Raw genomic sequence first — 23147 nt, 5'->3', positions numbered from 1 at the left:
AGCTAAAGTAACACACAGCCTACTCACCTCCTCACCGTGGCTCTTCAACTGCAGCGATGGGCTGTAACGATTAAATTCCTGAGGCTGAGTAAAAAAGCATTAAGTAACAAACCTTGCAACAACAGGAGTCAAATGGGCCAGAAGGATCGTTCAAGTATTGAAGTTTGACAAAACCCTACTACCTTAAAAAAAAAAAAAAAAGCTTAAGAAAACGTGAATGACCTGGAAACCAAAGGTGACGCTGCATGCCAGCTACGCCTGCCAGGGCTTTGCGGTGGCAGGAGGTAACTGGCAGCCTCCTGCCCCCTGGCGAAATATTTTTTTAATTCCTTCAGTTATGGAGTTAATGTATAAATTCCCCCCCAAGTAAAAAAACATCACCCATGTAGAAAATGAAACTATCAGCTATTTCTACCTACTAAACACAACATTCAGCCAATGCAAAAAATTCTACAAACTCAGTTAATCTGGGACTACAAAAATCAAGTTCAGAAGAAATGATCCCAAACCAAATTCAAACGAGTTGTCCTGTTCACAGTAGGAAGCCTTGTGCTCTACATCGCCTCGTCTCTGCCCGCGCCTCTCCTCCCCCTCACCACCTCCATCCTCCACCTAAGCAACCTACCTGTCTGGCCAGGGGAAGATGCCATGTGGCAGCTGGGTCAGAGCTCCACGGCCACTGCCGCAGCGGGTAACCCCTGCCTTCCAGAGCTGCTGCGGGCACCAGCTCGGTGTCACCCCCCTCCCCGAGCCCCACCGCTGATTTCCACAAGAAGTCAGACAAATCTACTCCTGGGACACTTTAACCGTCCATCAGTGTCTGGAGATGCTGGCCACAGTGTTGGAAGGTGCTTAGCGAGAGGGAAGAGGGAAGCAGCCTGACAGCATGATCCCAGCAATAAGTCCAAAACCTGCATAATTTATTACTGGCAATTTTTGTGCATAGCCAGTTCTTTGTTCTTATAAACTTGAATAAGAGTCTTAGGGAGACAAACTTTTCTAGAGCATAAGGTATTTACGCTCTACAGTACGGATGGATTTTTCTATACAGTTACTCTTAATTTCTCACCAAGAACCTACAAGGTCCTTCCTTCGTATCTTCTGCTGAGGCATTCCCAGTATTGGAACCAGTAACACATAAGACCTGACATGGCTCTGGGTTATTTCTACTATTAACATGAGTGGCAAACTGGAAAGAACCCCAAAAATTACCACTGATGGCAAAGAGGGAAGAGAAGGCCACTAAACCTCTATCCCTGAACTTTATCTTCATTTAAAAAGTGATGCTATAAAAGCAACTGAGGTTCCAAATGCAGTTATGAACATGTAGATGGAGGGGGTCTAGCTGGATTTGGATTTCCTGTGGTGAGGAAGATGCATGAACTCTATCCAACTCCACATTATTACAACCTCCTCCCTCCCCATCTGTGAGAAAGCAGAAGTGTGGCAGTATCTAGGTAGCCAGCTTGTCAGGAAGGGGGACAAACATGAGCGTAAAAAAGTCTGGAGATGCTGGACCAGAAAGCTGCCCATGAATCAAGCAAAGGCGTAACGCTATCCTAGCGCCTGCTGTGTGCTTTGTAGGGAGAACAGTGAAGAAAAAACAAGTTACTTCCAGTAAAAGAAAGCGGTCACATAAGTAAGCGTACACCACAGCTGTACAACGAGGTACAGGCTAACAGAGAACCACATCCTACATGCGTGACTTCAACCTTCCTTCGGTACGTATTTTTTTTTCTTTATGGAACAAATAATCTAGACTTGATTTCATTTCATGGTGTTTAAGTACAGGTCAGCTTCTTAACCTGCCTAGTAGAAAACCAAGCTGCACCTTGAATGTATTTGTGTTTTGCACTCTAATTAGATGACAAGTTTTTAAACTGGAAAAAAAAATTTGAAACCGCGTATACAATACTGATCCCTGAAAATCATGGCTAGATTCAACCGCCCAAGTAATGTTTGAGAATATAATTATTTCAAACCCCATTCCGACTTTAGTTTGTACTGCAGCATGCGATTATTCTATTACATAATCGTTTTTTCATTTAGGCTAAATTAAGGACATAACTGTTGCCTTAATGTGAAAAGAAACAGAACACAGGTACCCCGGAGGCTCAGGCTGCTTTCGAATTTACAAAGCCAAACCTAGTGCTGTGTTACATTACAGCACGATCCAGGTTTATCTAGTGCACTGTGAAGAGATCCCAGACAAACCCGTAATGCAGTGCCTCCCTTCACCCCCCCACCCCCAGCCTTTCAATCCCAAGATATCAAGGCCCTAACTTCAGCAAGAAGAATTTTGCACTATATAAATTCTAGGAGAAACAATTCTATGTATCAGCCGATGACGTTTTTGTTTCTCCTGCAACATGGGAGAACAACGGGAAATGATCTGTCAAATAGGCAAATATGTATTACAAGGGTCACAGCATTACTGTTTATTGTTTGCACAATGGTAAGCCGCACATATGGACAAACAGTACACATTTAAGAATTAGTTTCACAAATTAATACATTACAAGAGAGTCCAGTGGTTTAACATATTAACTATTAAAAAAAGCAATAACAAAGGAATACAAACATTACAGTTTTGACTGCAGCCCAATAAAAGTTTAAAAAAGGTTGAAATCAAAATAAACTGTAAGCTTTATTTTTCCGAGACATAAAAAAAAAAATCCACATTACATCCCTTCCTAAGAGACTGCTCACAAAGATGCAATAACATACAAGTAAAAAAGTGAAGAATTCTGTGCTCAGTTTCCCTTAATTTTATCAGATCAGGTGACAAACTGAACATTTGTCAAAGAGCGAATCATTGCTGAATGCAGACATCATTTCCAAAACATACAAAATGGTAATAACAATAGAAAGCAAATGACCTGGTACTAGAAAATCTTATGCACTGTAACTGTTTTAGAAAAAAAGGTGCTTTTGTGAAAGTGATTGTGAATTTTCATTTGACGCATGTTATATACAAAACATCTTCTACATAAAAAGCAACTCAGCTCCAAAGTTCCATGTTCACTTTTCAACCTCTATCTTTATTTGAAAAGGTTCAACCAATCCATTATTTCTCTCACATGAGGCAGCACGTCCTTCAGATGTTTTCCCAGCTGTTTCTAGCACACACCAAATTGGCGATGCCACACAAGCTATGACAGTGTAATATGCAAGATTCATAAAGTACTGTTGCAATAGCTTTAACCTTCACATTACATCATTTTCCTCCTCCATTCTTTAGCAGCAACTTATTGTACTATACCTCGTATCGAAAGCAGATAGGCAACTGCTTTTAAGTCAATGCTAGTGGCGCTGACAAGCTAGTGAATCAGCTCAGTTTTGTAACAGCTCATTGGGGTTTTCATTAGAATAGCATATCCTATCTCCCCCAGTTGCAGGGAAAAGCTCATCCAGCCTGACAGCTCTCTGCTTGCACACAGAACTTGTGGCATCTTGAGCCTCCAGCTGAAATTCTGCAACACTCTACTGTCAGTTCAGGAGAAAAAACAAAACCAAACGGTTTGGGAACGTTACCTATGAAATGTCTGCATCACAATCTCAGATTCTCCTTCAGAGTTGGCTGCTAAATGGGTGAAGGTAAAAAAAAAAAAACCCAGCTACTAACCACTATTTACCAAACTTTATGAAATAGTAAACATTGTATTTCAGCTGGCCTTAAAGAACAAAACACAAGAAGCAATGATGACATAGCCTGGGACCCACTATTTGAAACTCCTAGGAACATCAAAATATGGGACCACAGGGCAACATGGAGAAACAGCACACACAAAGAAAAGGAGACCTGTCTATGGGGCAAGGTTTGCACATCTGTATTTTATACATATATATATACACATACATACACACAGATGTGTGCACTGTACTGTATATATTTACATCCATATACACAAAAACACCCTGAAGTAGATTTAAAGGCCATATCCAGGAACAGAAGATATGAACTCTAGTATTTGTACTAGAATATATTTTATCTGTACAAAAAACAAATATGCATATATTCATATGGTATAAAGCTTATTAACAAAAAATATTCTGCTACTAACATTAGGTTAAATAGATGGTTTTACAAGATTCTTTAATAATAATGCAGTATAGAACATTTCTAAAACTAGGGCCAAAAATAAAAATACATAAACGGGTTTCTATTCACAAGAAAATAGCTGTTCAATATGATTTCATTTTGTATTTCAGACTAGGGAAAAGTAGCAAAATTTTTATAAATCTCCTGGGATGCAATTTAATTAATGCATCAATCTAGAAAAATAGACTTTTCAGATGAACAAAGTTGATTCACTTCCCCTTCCCTAGAAGGGGTGCCTATCTTTTCCCTCGCTTGTTTCCAGCTGGAGGTTTCTTCAGCTGAAGAAGTTGCCCTCCTGTCCCAAAGCCTGCAGATGCAGGATTAGACACCCCGAACGTCAGGCCAGCTGATGCTGTGATGCCGGGATTGCTGAAGTTAAACCCAGATGTAGTCGAGCTGCCAAAGCCTTATGAGGGAGGGAAAAATATTTTAAAAGGTAAGTTACATCAGGATTGCAAGTTTGTTCTCCTTGGAGTTATTAACACCAGCCACTTTATTACCAGTATTTGTAATACTTTATGCTAACACAGATCTACAACAGTATGCCACATTGCTAACACACTTGGACTTGCTCTGACAACCTGCATATTACAGCACTAGCACAGTCTACCTCAGTGACTGTAAGCAGTTATATCCTAAATCACAAGTCTGTTACACCATTATCCATACAACAGTAGCACGCAAAAGTCCCACCAGAATTGTACAACAGAACAACTGTAACTCCTCAAGTTCTCAGTCGAAATACATAATGAGTATGTAGGGTGGGAGGGAAGGCAGAAGTACCAGTGGACCGTGGTGTGCTCACTTCACTCGCAGCAGGTAAATGGCAAAGCTGGAGTTGGAGCTCCCAGCCTTGTGCCCCACTGACCAGGCTACCTTTGCCTGTCTTTGTAACATACGTGGCACAGACCATGCCTTAAGTGAGAGGCAGAAGAGGCTCAAAATCCTTGCCAAATCCTTGGTATTTAAAAACACCCTTTATGCCTTAAACCAAAAAACAGCACTGAAAACAAAGCTTTAGAAAAAATGACTAGGTGAGCAGATTGTGCTATTTTAACTCCTCCACCCTCTTCTATCAAGGTAAACAAATGGAATGTTTGGTTCAGCTATAAAACAAGGTCAGGTGAAGAAAATCTGTCTACAGTTTTCAGCAACAGTAACACCAACTCATTTTACTTTCTTTTGTAAATTTATCAGTTACGCATAACCAACCTGGATAATAATTGAAACTATTAGAGAATGCTAGAAATTTCTCAAATATTGGTTAGTAAGAAGCAGAACTTCGTAACTCTGCTTTTTGTTCTCAAGGAACCGCGTAAGGTAACCAATCATACAAAATAACAAGCGTGACATGAGCAAGTTAAGATTTTAACAAACAGTTTCATACAAATTGCATGTGAAAAACTGTAAACAATCACAATATTAAGGAAAAATGGGACTGGTTCACAAGCAAAAAAGGGTACATTCTCAACATGCGTTACTTAACATACTTCCATTAGTTCTCTAGGAGACAGTTAAAGCAATCCTTTGGTCACATCAATATCTCCAACTCAATACCTAAATATTTTTAAAGCATGGAAATAAAAACCCAACCGGTTGTCTCACCAGAATCCCAAAGTGGCTCTCACAAGCCCAATGTCTTCTATTCGCTCACCTGTAACTGATGCTTTACATCAAGAACTACTTCAAAACATAACCTGAGACTCTTCCTCCTGCAATGTCTGGATGTGGATTACACACCGCATCATCTTGCCAAGAAAATTCCCCATTATCTACATTCCAGTAACCGCCATCCTTCAACAGGCAGTTGCCTGTGCAGAACTCATCGTCAATGTAACGAGTGTGCAGACCTAGAGCGTGACTAATGATATTGCTCATTTGGGTCTTGTTTAAGTTTTGTGGACTAATTTGTCTCTCATGCTAGGATGTAAGGGGTGAAGCAGATGTAACTGTTCCTCCATTTCCCTGCTAACTCTGAATCCCAAGTAAGGTTTTTAGAAGAACAAACTTGTTCTTCATCAGGGAGTCTCATGAATGAAAAAAATCTTTGGTAGCCAAAACTGTTCTTGATAAGTTACCTTTTTACTTCAAGTATGTATCTGAAATAACAGGTAAGCATTGCCTCCTATCGAAAACATCATGAATGCCTGTCCTGGTTTCGGCTGGGATAGAGTTAATTTTCTTCACAGTAGCTAGCATAGTGCTGTGTTTTGGATTTAGTACCAGAATAATGTTGATAACACACTGATGTTTTCAGCTGTTGCCAAGTAGTGCTCAGACTACTCAAGGACTTTTTGAGCTTCTCCTGCTCGCCCAGGTGCATAACAAGCTGGGAGGGAGCACAGCTAGCACAGCTAACCCAAACTGACCAAAGGGCTATTCCATACCATATAACGTCATGCTCGGGGGGGGTTAGTTAGTTTGGTCGGTTCGTTCCGTTCGGTCGGTCGCGTCCCAAAGTGGCTCTCACAAGCCCAATGTCTTCTATTCGCTCACCTGTAACTGATGCTTTACATCAAGAACTACTTCAAAACATAACCTGAGACTCTTCCTCCTGCAATGTCTGGATGTGGATTACACACCGCATCATCTTGCCAAGAAAATTCCCCATTATCTACATTCCAGTAACCGCCATCCTTCAACAGGCAGTTGCCTGTGCAGAACTCATCGTCAATGTAACGAGTGTGCAGACCTAGAGCGTGACTAATGATATTGCTCATTTGGGTCTTGTTTAAGTTTTGTGGACTAATTTGTCTCTCATGCTAGGATGTAAGGGGTGAAGCAGATGCAACTGTTCCTCCATTTCCCTGCTAACTCTGAATCCCAAGTAAGGTTTTTAGAAGAACAAACTTGTTCTTCATCAGGGAGTCTCATGAATGAAAAAAATCTTTGGTAGCCAAAACTGTTCTTGGTAAGTTACCTTTTTACTTCAAGTATGTATCTGAAATAACAGGTAAGCATTGCCTCCTATCGAAAACATCATGAATGCCATTCATAATAAAGCTATATGTGATCTATAGCGCCAGGAGTTCAGTAGGCAAGTGTAAGGTGTTCATGAATTACCTCCGCCTAGCTGTTTCTGGATGCAGGGATTATTTTGAAGCATGCAGGGAAGACAGCCTGAGCTCTGTTTGAGTAATGTTAGAATAAGAGATGCATAAACTGTGATAGAAGACTGAGAATATGCTTCTTAATTTAGATATAACTTGGGAAGTAATAGCTGTTATCTCAGAAGTGCCACTTAAGGCAATCACAAAAGTGTAGGAAGGCAGAAGGGAAATTAATCTAAATGGCATTGTCCTATCATGGCAGCATAACAAGGCCATGGTATGAAGTTCTTTTCTTAAAAGTAAACCAAACTCTAAAGCAGAATACTCAAATGAAAAATCTTCAGGAAAAAAACTTGAACAAAATACACATTCAAGTCTTACTCCTGTTGCAAAGAAAGAGAATCAGTCACAAAATAGCTCAGGTCTAGAGGGAAGAGTCACAAAGTCTTGAACCACAGCTACAATGTGATCAACGATTTCTTTGTTGAAATTAGTATTACTTATGTGTAAACAGTTATTTTCAGAAGGTAAATAACAACCTGCCCTTCAAGGGCATAGACTTAGCATCTCCCTGAAGAACCTTAGAGTACACTTTACTCATTGGGCTTTGGCACCTCTGCTTCAGACAGCCCTTTAGGTAGGCAAGCCAAACACGAGGTACGCATCTCCCCATAACAGTTTTTTTTCTTTTTTTAATGCTACAGGGATAAACAGTGGTTCAGGAGATCTCAAAGGCAAGCTATTCCTGCCCTCACCCTCCACACCACAATAAGTGCTCTAGATGAAAAAAGATTTCCAGCACAACTTTCACTGATACACTACAGCCTCTGTATCTAAAAGTTGCTCATAGTTACAACATGGAGTATACTCAGGGCCATTTTTCAGCACTATGAGTATGTCCAGCCATGATCCCACCTGATTATCTCTTACTCCGTGTACTGAGGCTGCTATTCTTCAGTAAAAATGTCTCCAACACAAATTCTCAACTCAGGCCTTCAAAACATATTTAGCATCTGAGTTTTCACAAAAATAGTGTGCACACCCCCGTCACCTTAACTTTATATCTATAAATTCAATGGTGATTCTTTTTCCTTTTCCCATCACTTTGGGAGTCTTAATGCTTTTTACAACGCCCCACTCACATCAGCCTTTCTACTTGCCATCAAATGAATAAGACTGGGAATCAATTGGGGCCTGATTTGGAGTCAGCTTTTCACAACGTCTGTGTGTGTTTCAGAGGAAAGTCTGAGACATTTGTTCCATCTCGCAAATGTGTGCACTAAAGAAATTGAGAGAAGACTGCAGTTGCTCTGCTTTTCATCTATTGACACAGTGGACACAACGACTGCTCCTGGACTGAGGCAAATTTACTATTAGAAGATCCTCAAGTAATTTCAGAGGACTCAATTTTCTCTTCAAACACAAACTGAAATTGAGAAGAGCAGTAATACTACTAGAAACATTTTCAAATCTTTTGAAGTGATTAAATCTAACTCGTAGCCTACAAACACTTGACAGAAGCAATTTGGGATCTATAATTTTCTTTCTAAAGAAAGAACAAACTGATGGAAAACACGTGGAGGAGACTTGGCGCATTATCTAAGCAGCCTAGAAGGACCGGGTGACAGAACACTTACTAGACATTGGTTCAGGAAAATGCTTAAGTGCTCACACCTAAACACAACCTGTAACACCAATATATCCCATAACCCATATTCACACCATTTCCCTAGCTTTTTCAAAAGAAAAAAGGTTCAGGAACAAGATATAACTATCATACGGTAGTATAAACCAGAATATTGCTTCAGGATCCTGTAAATGTTATCTAAGAAACAGGACAAGTTAAAATTAGAAAAAAAAAATAAATATATATATATATATACACATAACCTGGCTAGCCTCAGGCATCATTCAAACCCATTTATATACCTTCAATAAAATTAAAATAAAGATCATATGCAATCCAGAAGCTATAGGGCATAGAATTTGGGGTATAAAAGTTAAGGTGCTTCTCAACTACCAAATTTTTATGGAGGTTTCTAGTCCTTAATTCCAGTCTAGATCAGGATTTCATGACCACTTTATTTTATAAGCACAAAATTACAAGAATTACATTTAATCTTTTGTGTTCCTGGTTACCACCTTCTGTAGCCAAGACTCTTAAGATAACTGAAAACAATCTTCATTTTATTGGGTCCAACTCCCTCACTGCTCTTTAGAGACTGGGGGCACTGCTCCCATGACAAAGCTTAGTTTGAGGAATACAGCGAAATGACGTCTAAATGTCTCTGCACACCACCAACACAGCAAAGACAAACTTACTATTTACTTTGGTTTGATACCTCAGTGGTGGACAACTGATTCATACAACCAGTTTTCTAATTACTTCTTAAAATATACTAAACACTAAATTATGTCTTTGTAACTTAGCATCTTAAAATGCTGCAATACTGTATATATAAATATTAAGTAATTTAACATAGGCTCAGGAAAAATAAGCTACAAGATAAAAATGGAAGCAGTGTAAGTTTTCCACTTGTTTCTGATACTAAAAACTAACTAAGCAAAAGAAGGCTGATGCTTAGACACTGCATGTTGCAAAATCAGAGATGTTCCATCAAGAATTTACTAGGGTGTTACACATTCATGAATGTTACACAGACAGCTTAGTGAGCTATTTCCACCTTGTAAGACAAAGCTTAATGTACTTTTACAGGCCTAATTTGACAGCATAACCCACCACTAACCAAAGGAAAAACAAACCAAAGTGAAAAGCAGGGCAACTAAAATTATTCTGGTCCAAGCTAATGTACTGGGCACTTACTAATAAGTATCAGCCACTGGCTATGTTTGTATGAATAGCAGTTAAAAAAACCATTTTGCTTTTAAAAAAGAAACATGCCACCAAAAGCCAGTCCCAGGAGACATAATACTCCTTCGAACTGTCATTGAAGGAAGACTGTAAGACAGACTATAGTAGGCTATTTGCCTCAAAAAGAAACATCTATTTAAAAAGTAGAGATGCAAGCTCTAGAAGTGACTAAGATTTCAGGCGGGTGAGTTAAGGAGCAATTGCATCCATATTTTCATTTTCTCACCACCAATAAAATTAAACAAAAAAATGAAATAAGCACCGAGTAGTTCAATTAGCACAGAAGTGTTTTCAAAGTAGTTAACACAATGCATAATGGATATATAGAGAGATACACAATATCTAACTTACTATTCATATAGAAAGGATAAGCAGATAAATGGTTTTAAGGAAACCCGGGCTTCTAAAAAATAATTTTAACTTTAGTTGTAAATACAGATTTGAAATTACTGGTATATTTTTCACAAGTTTATACACTGGTTTCAATAGCTCAGTAACCGTATAGCCTATGCATTTGAGTAGTAACTGCATTTCTGTGCCTCAGACCGCATCTGATGCATCTGATGCATCTGCTTCCACTCCTAATTAGATAGACACCATCAAACAGAAAACACTTATGCTCGCTCAATACTGTCTACCTAGCAGACCTTTAAGAGAACCTAAAAACATCTCTGAAAATGTGTATTTAGCAAGTAAATAGTTACTTTAGTGGTTATATACACATGCATCTTTAAGCACATTTGTTTCAGTAGCTTGCTTAGACTGAGTGCAGCAGTTTGATTATTACACTTCTGCTTTAAGATAAATTGAATTCAAGAGAAACAGACCAACCTGCACTTAGACTTCCTGATGGCTTACTTGTAGTTCCAAACCCAAATGATGATGCTCCTGTGGCACTACTTCCAAAGGCAGAGCTACTTCCAAATCCTAATAGAATAATAGCAGAGACATACAACAAAAAAATTACAGACACAGTAATTAAAGACACATAGGTTTTGGGTGAGTATTCTAAACCCAAGCATAAATCTAAGCATTATTTGGTAAACAAATATTCCTAAGATTATTGCCTCATGAGTATTTTATTCTCAACACAACATTGCATTAAACCAGCGCAAACAGGAAGGCACTGGAGAAAAACACTTCCTTCAAAATACAAAACCGAGTAAAGGAAAATCTATAAAAACAGATGAAGTAAACTTTCAGCGTTTACAAAATTGCTATTAAATTGGCAAAAAAAAAAGCAACCAAATGGGCCAAAGCTAAGAAAATTCAGACACAAGTTATATGACTTTTGTTACAGAAAGCCGCAATCTTCATCCACAACTCTAAAAGAAAAATTCTCTACACTTAAAACAGAGTAAACATTTTCTTGAGCTTACATTTGGTTATTTTAGTCATCCCCCCAGTTTACTGGGGAACAGCTTTATCTAGGAAACCATAAAATAGGTTAAATACAGAATAGAAACAGAATTTCACAATATTTAAAGGGAAAAATAATGATATAAAGGGCAGCCATAAACACCTGTAACAAAAATCATTCTGTTAAATTTGTAATTGACTTTTATAATTTCATGATATAACTATTTGAAGATTTCAAACTGTAAGTTGGTATTCGCAGTTTGAGACAGAGGCCAGACAAAAGGAACAGTAAGAAAACACGTTCTCTGATTTTGGCTGTTTCAAGAGGTTTCAAAAAGAGAACAGTATTTGTATTTGAGGAAATAATGCCCCCATCTTAAGTTTCAACTGTCAGGGAAAATACTTGTATTTTACTGCAAATTGAGCCTTTAGCATTCATTTACAGAAATAATTTTTAGATTTTAAAACTAGTAAGGATTGAACACACAATCTGAAGCGGTGTTCTCTAGTCTTCTGCAATTTTTAAATCAAGTAAGTTTTAAGGGTATATAATGGCAAGTATTTCAGTGCAAGATAGTTTATTTAAATGACATGCTCTTTTGTCCTGTCTAGTTTGAAATGAATTACCAATGGTCAGACAAGGTGTCTGCAAATATTTAATGAAGCATAGGCTCTATATGCTACATATCTTATATATTTAAACACAAGAGCCTCTGTGTTTATCTGACAAAATTCACAGAATATTTATCATGAAAAGACAGCAAATATCCCAACTAAAATGATGTTTCAAGATTATACATTAAAAATTGTCCTGTTTAAAAAAACCCCTAAGATAAATGAAAAATCTTTTCTTCCTCTCATTTGTTTCCAAGAGCACACCTGCAGCATATTTTGCATGTATTCCTTTATTCTTCTATACTTGCTTCTATCAGCTAGTCTTCCTTATTTGTCAAAAGATGAAAATTTTGCAAATTATTACAGAATAGATGAAATGGAAGCAAATGCCTTCCCAAGCAGAGAACTAGCAAAAAAAAGAATACAAGCTAGGCCTCTAAAACAAAACTAGAAGCAGTTACCCATCAATTTAAAAGAAAATGTTCTTAAATTTACATTGGCAAGACTGGTGAACATATATGACCAATCTTTAGTCTACAACCTCTTTGGCTGAAAAGGAAGAATTTTATGGGTTTTTTGTTTAACGACCTGTAAATGCAGAAGTACTTTCCTTTTAGCCTGTTATTCTCGGTTATTTTTCCTGTTTAGGCGTACAAACCTTCTTTTATCTGAAAAAGCTTAAAATCTGATGAGAAAGGACATGGGTAGATTTAAAGATAATTTAAGTATGATTATTTAAGGTAAAACTGATATAACACTCAAGTTACAGCATCTTTCCAATGCCAAGTGATGTTTAATTATTTTAAATAAATTTCAACACTGATTCACGTGTTCAGCTCAAAGAGCAAAATGTAGGGATGCAGACTGAGGCTGCAGAGAGGAGAGGATGCAACAAGAAAAAACACAACACATTATGTCTATGCTCAGCAGACATAACAATTTTCTTTGCAGATCTCATACAAAAGCTTCAGAGGACACTAGTGTCTTTTGACTTGCATTGTAGGAACCCCTGACCTATACAGATAGGACATTTACATGCAGATTAGATTCTGCTAATCACTTAGATTCTACTTGTAGTGCTACTACTGAGAATTTAAACTGAAAAGGTCGACATGAATTTAATCTTTTTTTTATTACCACCTACTTTTTCAGTCATGTGTCCTCTTGGAATATATTCCCCACCAGCACTATTAACATTTTGATAAGTATTTTTCTCTCACTTTCACGTGTTGCTTTTTCAGCTTGAGGCGGGATTTTTTTTTTTCCACCTCAGCACCGAGGGACAGAGTGACAGCTAAAACAAGTATGTTTCAGCAAGCAGGATCCCAGAACCGTAGTAATTTTTTAGCATTTATTTTTATCTTAATCTAAGCAGAAAAGGTTCTCTATAGTTAAGTTGTACATACAAGTGTAAAACTTCTATGGATTAGCTAACAGCATGATCCAGTGTCTCAGGTGCCTAGCTTTCATATATGTAAAATTAAGTCAAGTTGTAGTTACTTGAAGTACTTCTTCCCTAGCTTTAAGAATAGAACTTCTATGTGGTTAGTTCATCCTGTCCATCCTGGGTTTTCACTACAATGGCTTATTAGCCTTAGCAACTCCTTCTGCAAGGCACGAAGAAATTTGGAAAGCACGGACAGCCAAATTGTAAGGTCTTTCCCTGAAACAGATCACCCTCTTAGTGGAGTTAAAGGTTTGCAAGAGATGCAGATGTGCGGAATAATAATTCAATGAAAGATTAGAAAAGTTAAAGTGTACCTCCAAGGCTTGAAGAACCTAAGCCACTTGATTGCAAGCCAGTGCCAATACCTGAGCCGAATGGCGTTCCAAAACTAACTCCCAGAGATGGCTGTGGCCCTGGTATAAAAAAAATGAGAACAAACTTGCCTTACTCTTTCATAGTAAAGAGGTCCTTTATTTACTTATTCAAGTATTTGATAATGTGAACATCATTGCCTTCAACAAATCCCATTAAGATCCCAAGCTTTACCTCATCAAAATTCTTCACTTAACTGTCTGCCTCTATTTCCACCTGGTAAAAATCTAAGAAAATACTGATTGTAATAAGGTGAAACTAGTCAAAGCTAATAACATGATAACAACTTCATTTAGTATTTTTAAAAGTTAACCAGTCTCACCTTAAACTTTAAAACATTAATTAAAATCTCGAGAGAACTCATAGGTAACAACATTTTGCCACCTGTATTAATGGAATCAGAATAAAGGAAAACCTTCAAATTAAGAACGTAAGAACTGACACTAATGTAACTAGAACTATATTACCAAAAGTTAATTTATTTAATAAATAGGAATCTTCAAAACTACTCAAGTATTCCATCCAAATTTAAACAGAACACTAAGATAAAAAACAAGACAATGACTTTATTTTATTAAATTTATTGTTCATTTTTAAGCAAGTCAATTACACAGTAACATGACAATTCAATTCTTTTCCACACAAGTGATAACTGAGTTCTGTTAAGCTCTGCTACATAACACCATTCAATAAGGTAAACTAGTCAAACCACCTGTTTAAATAAACATTACAAAAGGCACAGTTCTGTGTACCTTAGTGAATTAGATACATTCAAAATTTCAGAGTCAGAGTTTGTCCCATAATAAAAAAGTTGACAGTACTTTCCCTGCATATTCACAGTAAGGTGCAGGACTGTCAGAAACCATTTTCAGTCTGTCAAGATGAAATTTACAGCCTCAGTTCCTCCCCCCCCCGCCCCTTAACCTTAGGGGATAAAGAATCAACTTGCTAGCCCATTACTAACACATTTTAAAATAATTAATTCTGATAAATAATTAATATATTTTGACAGTTTTCACAGTACAATCTTATATTCCTGTCTTTTTCAAACAGTTTTCAGTGCACTAGTTAAAAAGTTTAACCATTGAAGATAAAATACAGTGCCAAACTCTTAATCCACAGACATTCACACCTTTCCTCAAGATAGCCTTCACCATCTTTGAACATACTTTATGTACTATATCTGTGAAAGTGATGATTTATTCAAATATTACTATAAGGCTCAGATGATTTCAGTCTTTTTCCTAAACCATTATCACATTTGGACTTATTTTCATTCAAAATTTCTTCCTTCATAATACAAAGTTTCCTGTTACTAATATTTATCTAGAGTTTTAAAATGTAATTATTTCAAGCTTTTAAAATCATTTCAGTATTTGAAGCTTTACATGGATAATCATTCTGAATCAAGTGAAAGGCACTGTATATTGAGAAGTAACATTTCTGCTAGGAACACAAAATTCTTATGTGATCCGAGCTGGATGACAGATGTATACTCAAAGTAGTGTTAAACTAAATTTTGAGGGCAACTAAAGTTGTTAGCTTTGAGTCTGTGCTTAGCAGGGAATAGTTGGGAAACCCAAGCTATTTTTTCAACTGAAAAAAAAAAAAAAGTATCTCAGATGTTGTAATTAAATTTTCACATAAATTTCAAACTAAACTTGTTTACATCCAGTTTAAATACTGACATATCTACCTAGCAGCTCTTTAAAAATAAGAAAATTACCAGTAAAAAGAAACAAAAAACCCTACACAAGCCAGTTAGTCATCTAATAAACTAAAAGAACGCAAACCCACATATCCAGTTCCTTCTCAAGTGCACAGGTTTCTATCTCAGTAGGAGGCACTGTTAGTGGAAGACCTTAAAACAAAACACTACAGTCCTCCAGGCCAAGCTTTTTACCAAACACAACATGCTTTTTAGAGCCAGTAAAAAACATTATTCTAAAACACCTCAGACTATATAAAACAGGATCTTATGCCTTAGGCTAACAAGATTTTAATTGAGCAACAGCATATGGTATTTGTTGATTTTGTACCATAATGTTCTGAAGGCATCATCACTACCTACAGTTCTTGTAAGTAAACATAATTTTCAATAGCAAAAAACTAGTAATAAAGATTCTTCAATGCCAAAAGTACTAGCAAAAAATTGGCACTTCTGGCTATTACACGTATGAGACAAATTGTTTATAACAAGTATTTTAACATTTTAAAACTTGATATATTTGCCCTGTAGAACATTTCAGTTCATTGAATAGGACACACTACGAGTCCAGACAGGTTAGCCAGATTTCCTAAAGTGACATTCTGCAATTTTTTAAATCACAGCTGGTCCTAAAAGTGAACAAATTTAGTGTCACAATTCAGATCTGATTCTGACAAAGTAATACACTGACTAATTTTAGCCAAGGTTAATATCAAATTACACAATAAAAATTTCAAGTGCTATAAAGATTTCAGTATCCTTTCCCATTAGCACTTCAATCTCATACTGAGTCAAGTCATAACAAAGTGTGCCAATAGCTTGATAATGCTTTGACTGACTCTGCACTTCACTAGTTAAGGAGAGAGTAACTAAGTTGTTGGGGGATGGGGTGCTTTATTTATTTATTTTTAGAGGAGGAAAGGTGAGCTTGAAGAAAAGCATTTCTTTAAGACAACTTAGTCTTACCAGAAAAACATGTTTCAGCCTCATGCATTTACAGCTCTTAGTTCACTAGGCTTGAATTTCCATTAAAGTCTTTTAACTTTAGTCCCATCAACAATAACAGGTAGCCTACCCACCGTCATTTTAACATCCATGCTGTTGAAGATTGCTCAGGGAAGGTGCAGGTGAGGCAGTGGTTAAAACTCTAGCTGCTACTGCACAAAAGCATGACCAGCCTCACCGCTACCAATAAAGCGGTGCTCTGAGCAAGTGTGCTAAACTAGAGAGAAAGGTTGTATGCAGACAAGACTTAAGCATAATTTTTAATAACTTTTAGCTTCAAAAAACTGCACAAAAATTGTGCTTCAATGTGCACACCACAGTCCTAGCGTCCTGATTATCCATCCCAGGAGACCAGTGGAGTGCATCTTTGCTCCCTTTCTTCCGTTTGGCCAGGATCCACTGGCTTTATTTATTTCAATAGAAGCCAGACATGTATTGCCATACAGACAGAACATAAATAGGGTGCATATCTACACCCAGGAACTGGGGAAACATTCCCTGATCCCACAGCTTAGATGTAATTACTAAACTTTTGACTTCTGAACACAAATTTAAAATAAATTATCTTTTTCAGAGAAAGAACAGTAACTAACTCTAATCTTATGAAATAGACTTAACCATGTAAACATCGAATATTTAAAAAAAAAAAAAAAAAAAAAAGACTGACCATCCTGATCCCTCAATAGTAGAGTACCGTATATTAGATTTTAGTAAAAAACTTTAAAGCCCAGATTAACTTTCTTGTTTTATTCTCATCTTCAAGAATAGCAACAGCAAGTCAGGTATTACACAGACACCCCCTTCCGCCCCCCTTTACATTCACCTAATTTCATTGTCTTTTCTCTCATAACCTTCTACCATCCCTCATCTGTTCCCCTCTTCAGGATCTAGATCTTGCAAAGAAAGACACATGATTTCAACTTCTAGCAGATAGTTTATCAAATTCATAACATAACACAAAGTTAAAACATGCAGTTTTACTGCAGCAAATGGCCATTTGAAAACTCAAACAAGGAAAAAAGGAAATGAAGAAGAGGCAGTCTTTAAATATTTAAAGATACCTGCAAAACTGAAAGAATAGATTCTTCTCCTTTTCCACTAAGAGTAAGACAAAAAGTGGCAGCCTTAATCTGAAGCTAAGAAATTTCAGGTAAGTTTTTGGGAAAAAGTCAAGCACTGACATCAGTAATTTAGGAAAGCTGTGAAATTCTCCTTCTTAGCAAGCTTTAAGACTTTAAGATATCTCTGAAATAGTTCAGGCCTGACTATTCCTGCTTTTGAGCTAAAGGAACAGATGATTTCAAGCTCCATCTAACCCTATTTTCTAAGAGTTTTAAATACTCTTGAAGTGCCACTCAAAACATCTATCTACCTCTATTTCTCCAGGTCCTCAAGTGAGTTGCATGGAGGGTAACAGTATTCCAACTGAGTAAGTAGTAAACAAATTGATGTCTACTTTTGTAGGCATGTTTGATATAAGTTAATGGCTTTGTTCTACCTGCATCACTCTTGTAAGTTGGCACATTTTTGGCTTTTGAAATACTCTGCCAAAATGACCATTTTTTTTCACTCCTACTCCTAAGAGAATATTCACGAAGTCATGCCATAAGTGGCATCAATTTACTGAAGTTATTAGCAGTTCTTTTGAATCTGGACTAGGAAGAGGAAGTTCAAATCCCTCACCCCAATTCATAAAAAGGCAGGTATAACTTTAAATGTGACATCCCAAGTATATAACATTCATACACAACTAACCCTGTAATGACCATGGAGAGTATTTTAAAAAAACACAAGACAAGGAGAAAGATGAAGGGAGAGGGAACTACTTTGGCAACGTTAGGCTGAACAAGCCACACTTCTATCTGTATTAAAAACCCTGAAGCATGACATTACATTATCTCATGTTTTCAGTTTAAAACCAGACTCTTTTGCAGATATCACTTCAACAAAATTTCCATGGATAGCAGCAACAGGAAGACTGTGGTCTTTGATGGAAATTTAGAAGAGAAATATTTCATAAAGACCTCATTTTTTGTTGTGTTTAAAATATTTTGGCATATTTGTCTTTTAAGCCCATCTCCTTGCTGTTTGTAAGGGCCAGGGCTGGAAGCACATTGCATTTTCCTTTTATGGAGAAGGCAAGGACAGTCTAATAGTTTGTCAAACTTAGGGTGGTTGCTGCATAGGTTTCTAATTGAAACAATTCAAAATACAACTGCTGTTTAAGAGAAGAGAAGGAAAAGGTGCTAATATGACTTTCAGTACACCTATGATAAACAACCATTTAGAAAATAAATGGTAGAATGAAGTTAACTACGCTTTTCATAATTCGCTGACATAGACACATATCCATGTTCAAGTAAAATTAAATTGATCTTATTTCTGTTAAATTATTAAATATTAATTCAGTTCTCTACATTCAGGAATCCCTCTCTGAGAAGCGTTGGTTAGTGTAACAATGTCAACTAAGGTGCCTTGAGTCATTTCCATTGCCATATGTATCCATTCTTCAGTATCAGTGGGTCATGCATTTCCTGTGTTTTGGTCTTCCTCTTACACACATGCACACACAGAACCACTGATCCACTCTACTTTCTCTAATATTTATTCGCAACAGCAGAATGACCAGCAAAAACTGCTCCAACATCACCCTGACAGAGGAGTTGGCTATAAAATAAGCCAGGCGTCTGTCTTCCCATTCTACAGATGATTGCTCCACTATCCTTCCTGTTCTACAGCATTTTTCATTTTACAGTTCCAAAGTGCTATATAAAAATGCACTATTAATTTTACATAAGAAAAAGGTAATATGCATTTAGATATTCTCTCCTCACCGATTTGAAATAATTTACTATAACCATACAATTCTGGAAAGAGGCTATACTATGTGTATTCAGAGATGTTACTTAAGAGTGAAGACTCACATTCCAAGGGGTAGTTAGAACAATACAGTAAATATCACTAATACAAGTAAATTCACAAGATTAAGTATCTGTTGTATAATTATTGCTAAGTCTACCCTGCATTTTTCTATTGGCTATGTATCAGTAACTTTGCTCATCACAACGTTTAGATTTTTAGTCTAACACAAAGGAAGACTTCATAGAAAATTTTACACAAATTTACTATTGTCGCAACACTAATAATCTATAACTTGAATGCACTCAGACCTGTAGCAGGCTGTTGCTGCTGAGTAAGTGTTGCAGCCATCGCAACGGCTGCTGCATTTGGTATGTTGCTGAAAGGGGTCGGTCCAGTGGTAACACGTGGCGCGCTCTGCCACTTCTTAGCTTCTGTTCGTCTTGCCTCAAACACATCCATGGCATCTCCCAGAAAGGTTTTCCTGTAGCCAAGGTATTGGTCTTTGAGCATCTGAAGGGGGTGGGGGGAAGCCATTTTAGTTCAGTGTATTTGACATAAAACCTTAACTTAATAAGGAAAGAGACACTGAGTTATAAACAACATTTCTTTAAAAAAAGAAAAAAAAAGCAGCACCCCTCACAACCTGAAAGGATCTAGTCAGGCTATGAGCTGGAGAGAACTGTTTTGCACCAGCTACAGCCAGAACAGGTTCCTTACTTAAATTCTGCAAAGCAGTCAAGCGTAACAGACTAACATACTGAATGGTATAAAAATCTCTAAAAGTTGGTATAAATTAGCACCATTTGCATCACTGTACTAGCTGACCTAAGAGGCAAAATACAGCTACATTGTTAGCTTATAACATAAAATAACACGCTCTTCTTCAGTGCTACCCTTTCTGCACGGAGTCCACTTCTGCTTCCCTATCACTTCACCTGTATTTCTTTCCTTCCTTTCACTCTTGCATTTCTTTCTTAGCACAAAGCTGAGGAAGCTACCAGAATTTTAGAATTCACTCTTGTTTCTGATGCATTTCAGCAATGATGTAATACAGTGCAAATGCAACAGATCAGTCTGCTTTAGACTAACTAGCCCTAGTGTCACGTCCCCTCTCCCCTCACCTATTCCCCTTCCCTCCTCAAGACTCCACCTTCTGTGGCAACACCTGGCTTGGCCTGTTCATCATGAGCCATTTCTGTCACAGATGAGGGAACTACAGATATCTTAGGTAACATAAAAGGAATAAATGGCTTCAATTAAACAACCAATAGAACAATTTCCATCTTCTAACAGAGAATCTTTAAATAGAATAGATTTATTAAAACCAAAGAACAGTGGGTTCAATTGAGTTTTATGGAAGGCATGCTACGTCCTGTGATCCTGGCTAAGGATATGCTTGTTTCCGAGAAGAGGAGCTTACAGTCCAGAAATTCTGACTCAGGATTTGAACAGTTGTAATCCTAAATCTATCAGCAACAGCAGGAAACACCCAGAAAGAATGACCTCATTATCACATCAGGAGCGCTGTCTTTGGAGAGAAAAGATATTTGTAGAACTCTCATGAGATTTAGCACAATGCCATATTGACTGCCGTAGGAGCTGACAAATACCATTAGACATTGTAGAGCAGTTCTTAAGACTAATCTATGCAGAATGATTCAGTAACATTCTCAACCTGAATTGTGCCCAAGCACATTTTATTCTTCACTGACCATGGATGCAGAATCTATGTGTTCATATATGATATAAATATATTTAACAACTAGTCCCATGCAAAGATGTTTCAAGGCCATATTTTTCTACAACTTCACATCTTTTAATCAAAGCGTATGTGCAAACCAGAAAGCCAACTTCAGACAAAGGAATGAACTGTGGTCACAGCTCTGCCTTCACAAACCATATCACAACCATCAAATAAGGCAGACAGCAGTTTCGAAACTGCTCTCCTCTCCTAGCATCTCCTAGCTGATAAACTAAAACAGATGGTCAGAATGACAGATTCACTTAAGCAGTACATTAATTTTTCTGATTTTTGAAGCTTTAGTTATAATTGTGCCTTCCAAAATATCAGTCTTCATATCCACCCAGTAGATTAAAATCTAAAAAAAATTCTCCAAAAGAAAGAAAAATCCTCAAACCAACCTCTTAGTTTCAGGCAACAGAATACTTCTTAAGCTGAAGTCAAGTCTTTTCTATTTAGTCATGCTGACAAGGTTCTGAAGATACTATTGCTTATACTTGCGTACTAATGCAGCTCTTCACATTGAAGAACAACAAAGTATCATCACAAAGGCCACTGCATGAGTTCAGGCTATACTCAGAGCTCAGAAGTGAAGAGCCCAGAACACATCTGGGATTCTTTTTGTGTAATTCTGCCAAAATTATGGAGAAGCCGATATAGTCTATGTCTGCTACCAAAATGAAGTTAACTAAGAGCAGCACAAATATCTAATGGCAGGTAGCTGTGAACCAGTAGAATATCCATGCTGACAGAAGCAATGCAATGCAAGGAATCTAGTTCATACAAGATCCTTAATATTCCTGAACTTGTTCAGGAAAAATAAAAAGTTTCAGATGTTCAGAGAATTAACAGTATTGTGCAGAAGCAGCTTTGAGAAGGAACCAAGCAGAAGATTTACCAGAGCTATTCCCATTAAGGAAGTCACTTAGCAGAAACAATCCCAAACACTTGTACTCTTCTCCAAGTGGTTTTTTTGTTACCAAGAAGGTTTCTGATGATCTCAAGAAAAATTATGGATTGTAGAACATTGACATGTTGTCAATATGTCCAGAACTATAAATGGGAAATACAAGCCAGAGTCCATGATGGAAAAAAAACAAGCCTAACTAGGACCTTTGATACATTAGCATTTCTTCCACAGCAGTCTTTTTTTCCTTCTGTACATATGACTTTCCATGAAAAACAGGTTTAAAAAATGAAGCAAGCCAGCACACAATTTTCACCAAAATTCACTGAAATGTTGAAAAATCTTACATAGCAATACCTATGTTTTTTGCCGTTACCTATTTGAGTAAGAGCAGATTTAGATCATCTTTGCTTGAGGTCATTGGGCAAAAAGCAAAACATACAAGCATGAGCTCAGGGACAGACATTTCAAAACTTGATCCACAGTTAAAAAGGGAAGCAGTTAAATGAAAAACATTTTGTAACCTAAATGATTGTTGTCAGCTGCCTTCATCACTGTAAGTAAAAAATTCAAATTAGACTTCAGCTGAACAAAAGTTACTTTTTTTAATCAAAGCACTTCTCCAGGGTGGTTAGAAAATTTTTTAGAGCAGTTAATTTAACAGATGGAAAAAAAACCCAAACCCTGAAGATGTATTTTCAAAAAGTGACTCTTTGTAGTTCTTTCACTAAATACATGGGAACACATCAAAACAACATACCTTTACGTTTTCATGTATTGATTGAAGTTGTGCAGCTAAAGCTACAAATGTTTGATAGATTTTCTGCATAGCCATAGACAAATCTGTAAAAGGCATACAAAATATTGTTAAGTTACAATCTTACTACCAGGAGAAAAGATTTAGTGTTTATACCACAGCAAGAAGCCCACCCAAAGCCCAAAAATTGCGTGAGAACCAGTTAAAGTCTATAAGAAATGCAGAATTTGAGAAAAACTGGGTGACACAAGTCACCCAAGGACTACTTTTTGAAAGGGCTTCAAGCTCTACTTTGAAAAGTACTCTTTTCTCAGATTGATTTTTATCTACATGGTAATTCGCTTCCTATG

General features: G+C 37.1%; 1 protein-coding gene across 1 annotated transcript in view; it reads right to left on the bottom strand.

Moving 5' to 3' along the window:
- Positions 1–2452: 2452 nt before the first annotated feature.
- Positions 2453–23147, bottom strand: part of NUP58 (nucleoporin 58) — a 36738-nt gene continuing 16043 nt past the window's right edge. The window contains exons 12-16 of the mRNA XM_035900436.1: positions 22801–22883; positions 19701–19902; positions 13760–13858; positions 10856–10951; positions 2453–4508 (exon numbers count right to left, since the gene is read on the bottom strand). Coding sequence (XP_035756329.1) covers positions 4339–4508; positions 10856–10951; positions 13760–13858; positions 19701–19902; positions 22801–22883 — 650 coding nt within the window. The 3' untranslated portion in view covers positions 2453–4338. The remainder of the gene's footprint in view (positions 4509–10855; positions 10952–13759; positions 13859–19700; positions 19903–22800; positions 22884–23147) is intronic.

This window comes from Egretta garzetta, unplaced genomic scaffold (assembly GCF_000687185.1).
Source record: "Egretta garzetta isolate BGI_Z169 unplaced genomic scaffold, ASM68718v1 scaffold98, whole genome shotgun sequence".
NCBI classification, from domain to species: Eukaryota; Metazoa; Chordata; class Aves; order Pelecaniformes; family Ardeidae; genus Egretta; species Egretta garzetta.
Note: the sequence above shows the minus strand (reverse complement) of the source record. Positions and strands in the feature narration are given on the sequence as shown.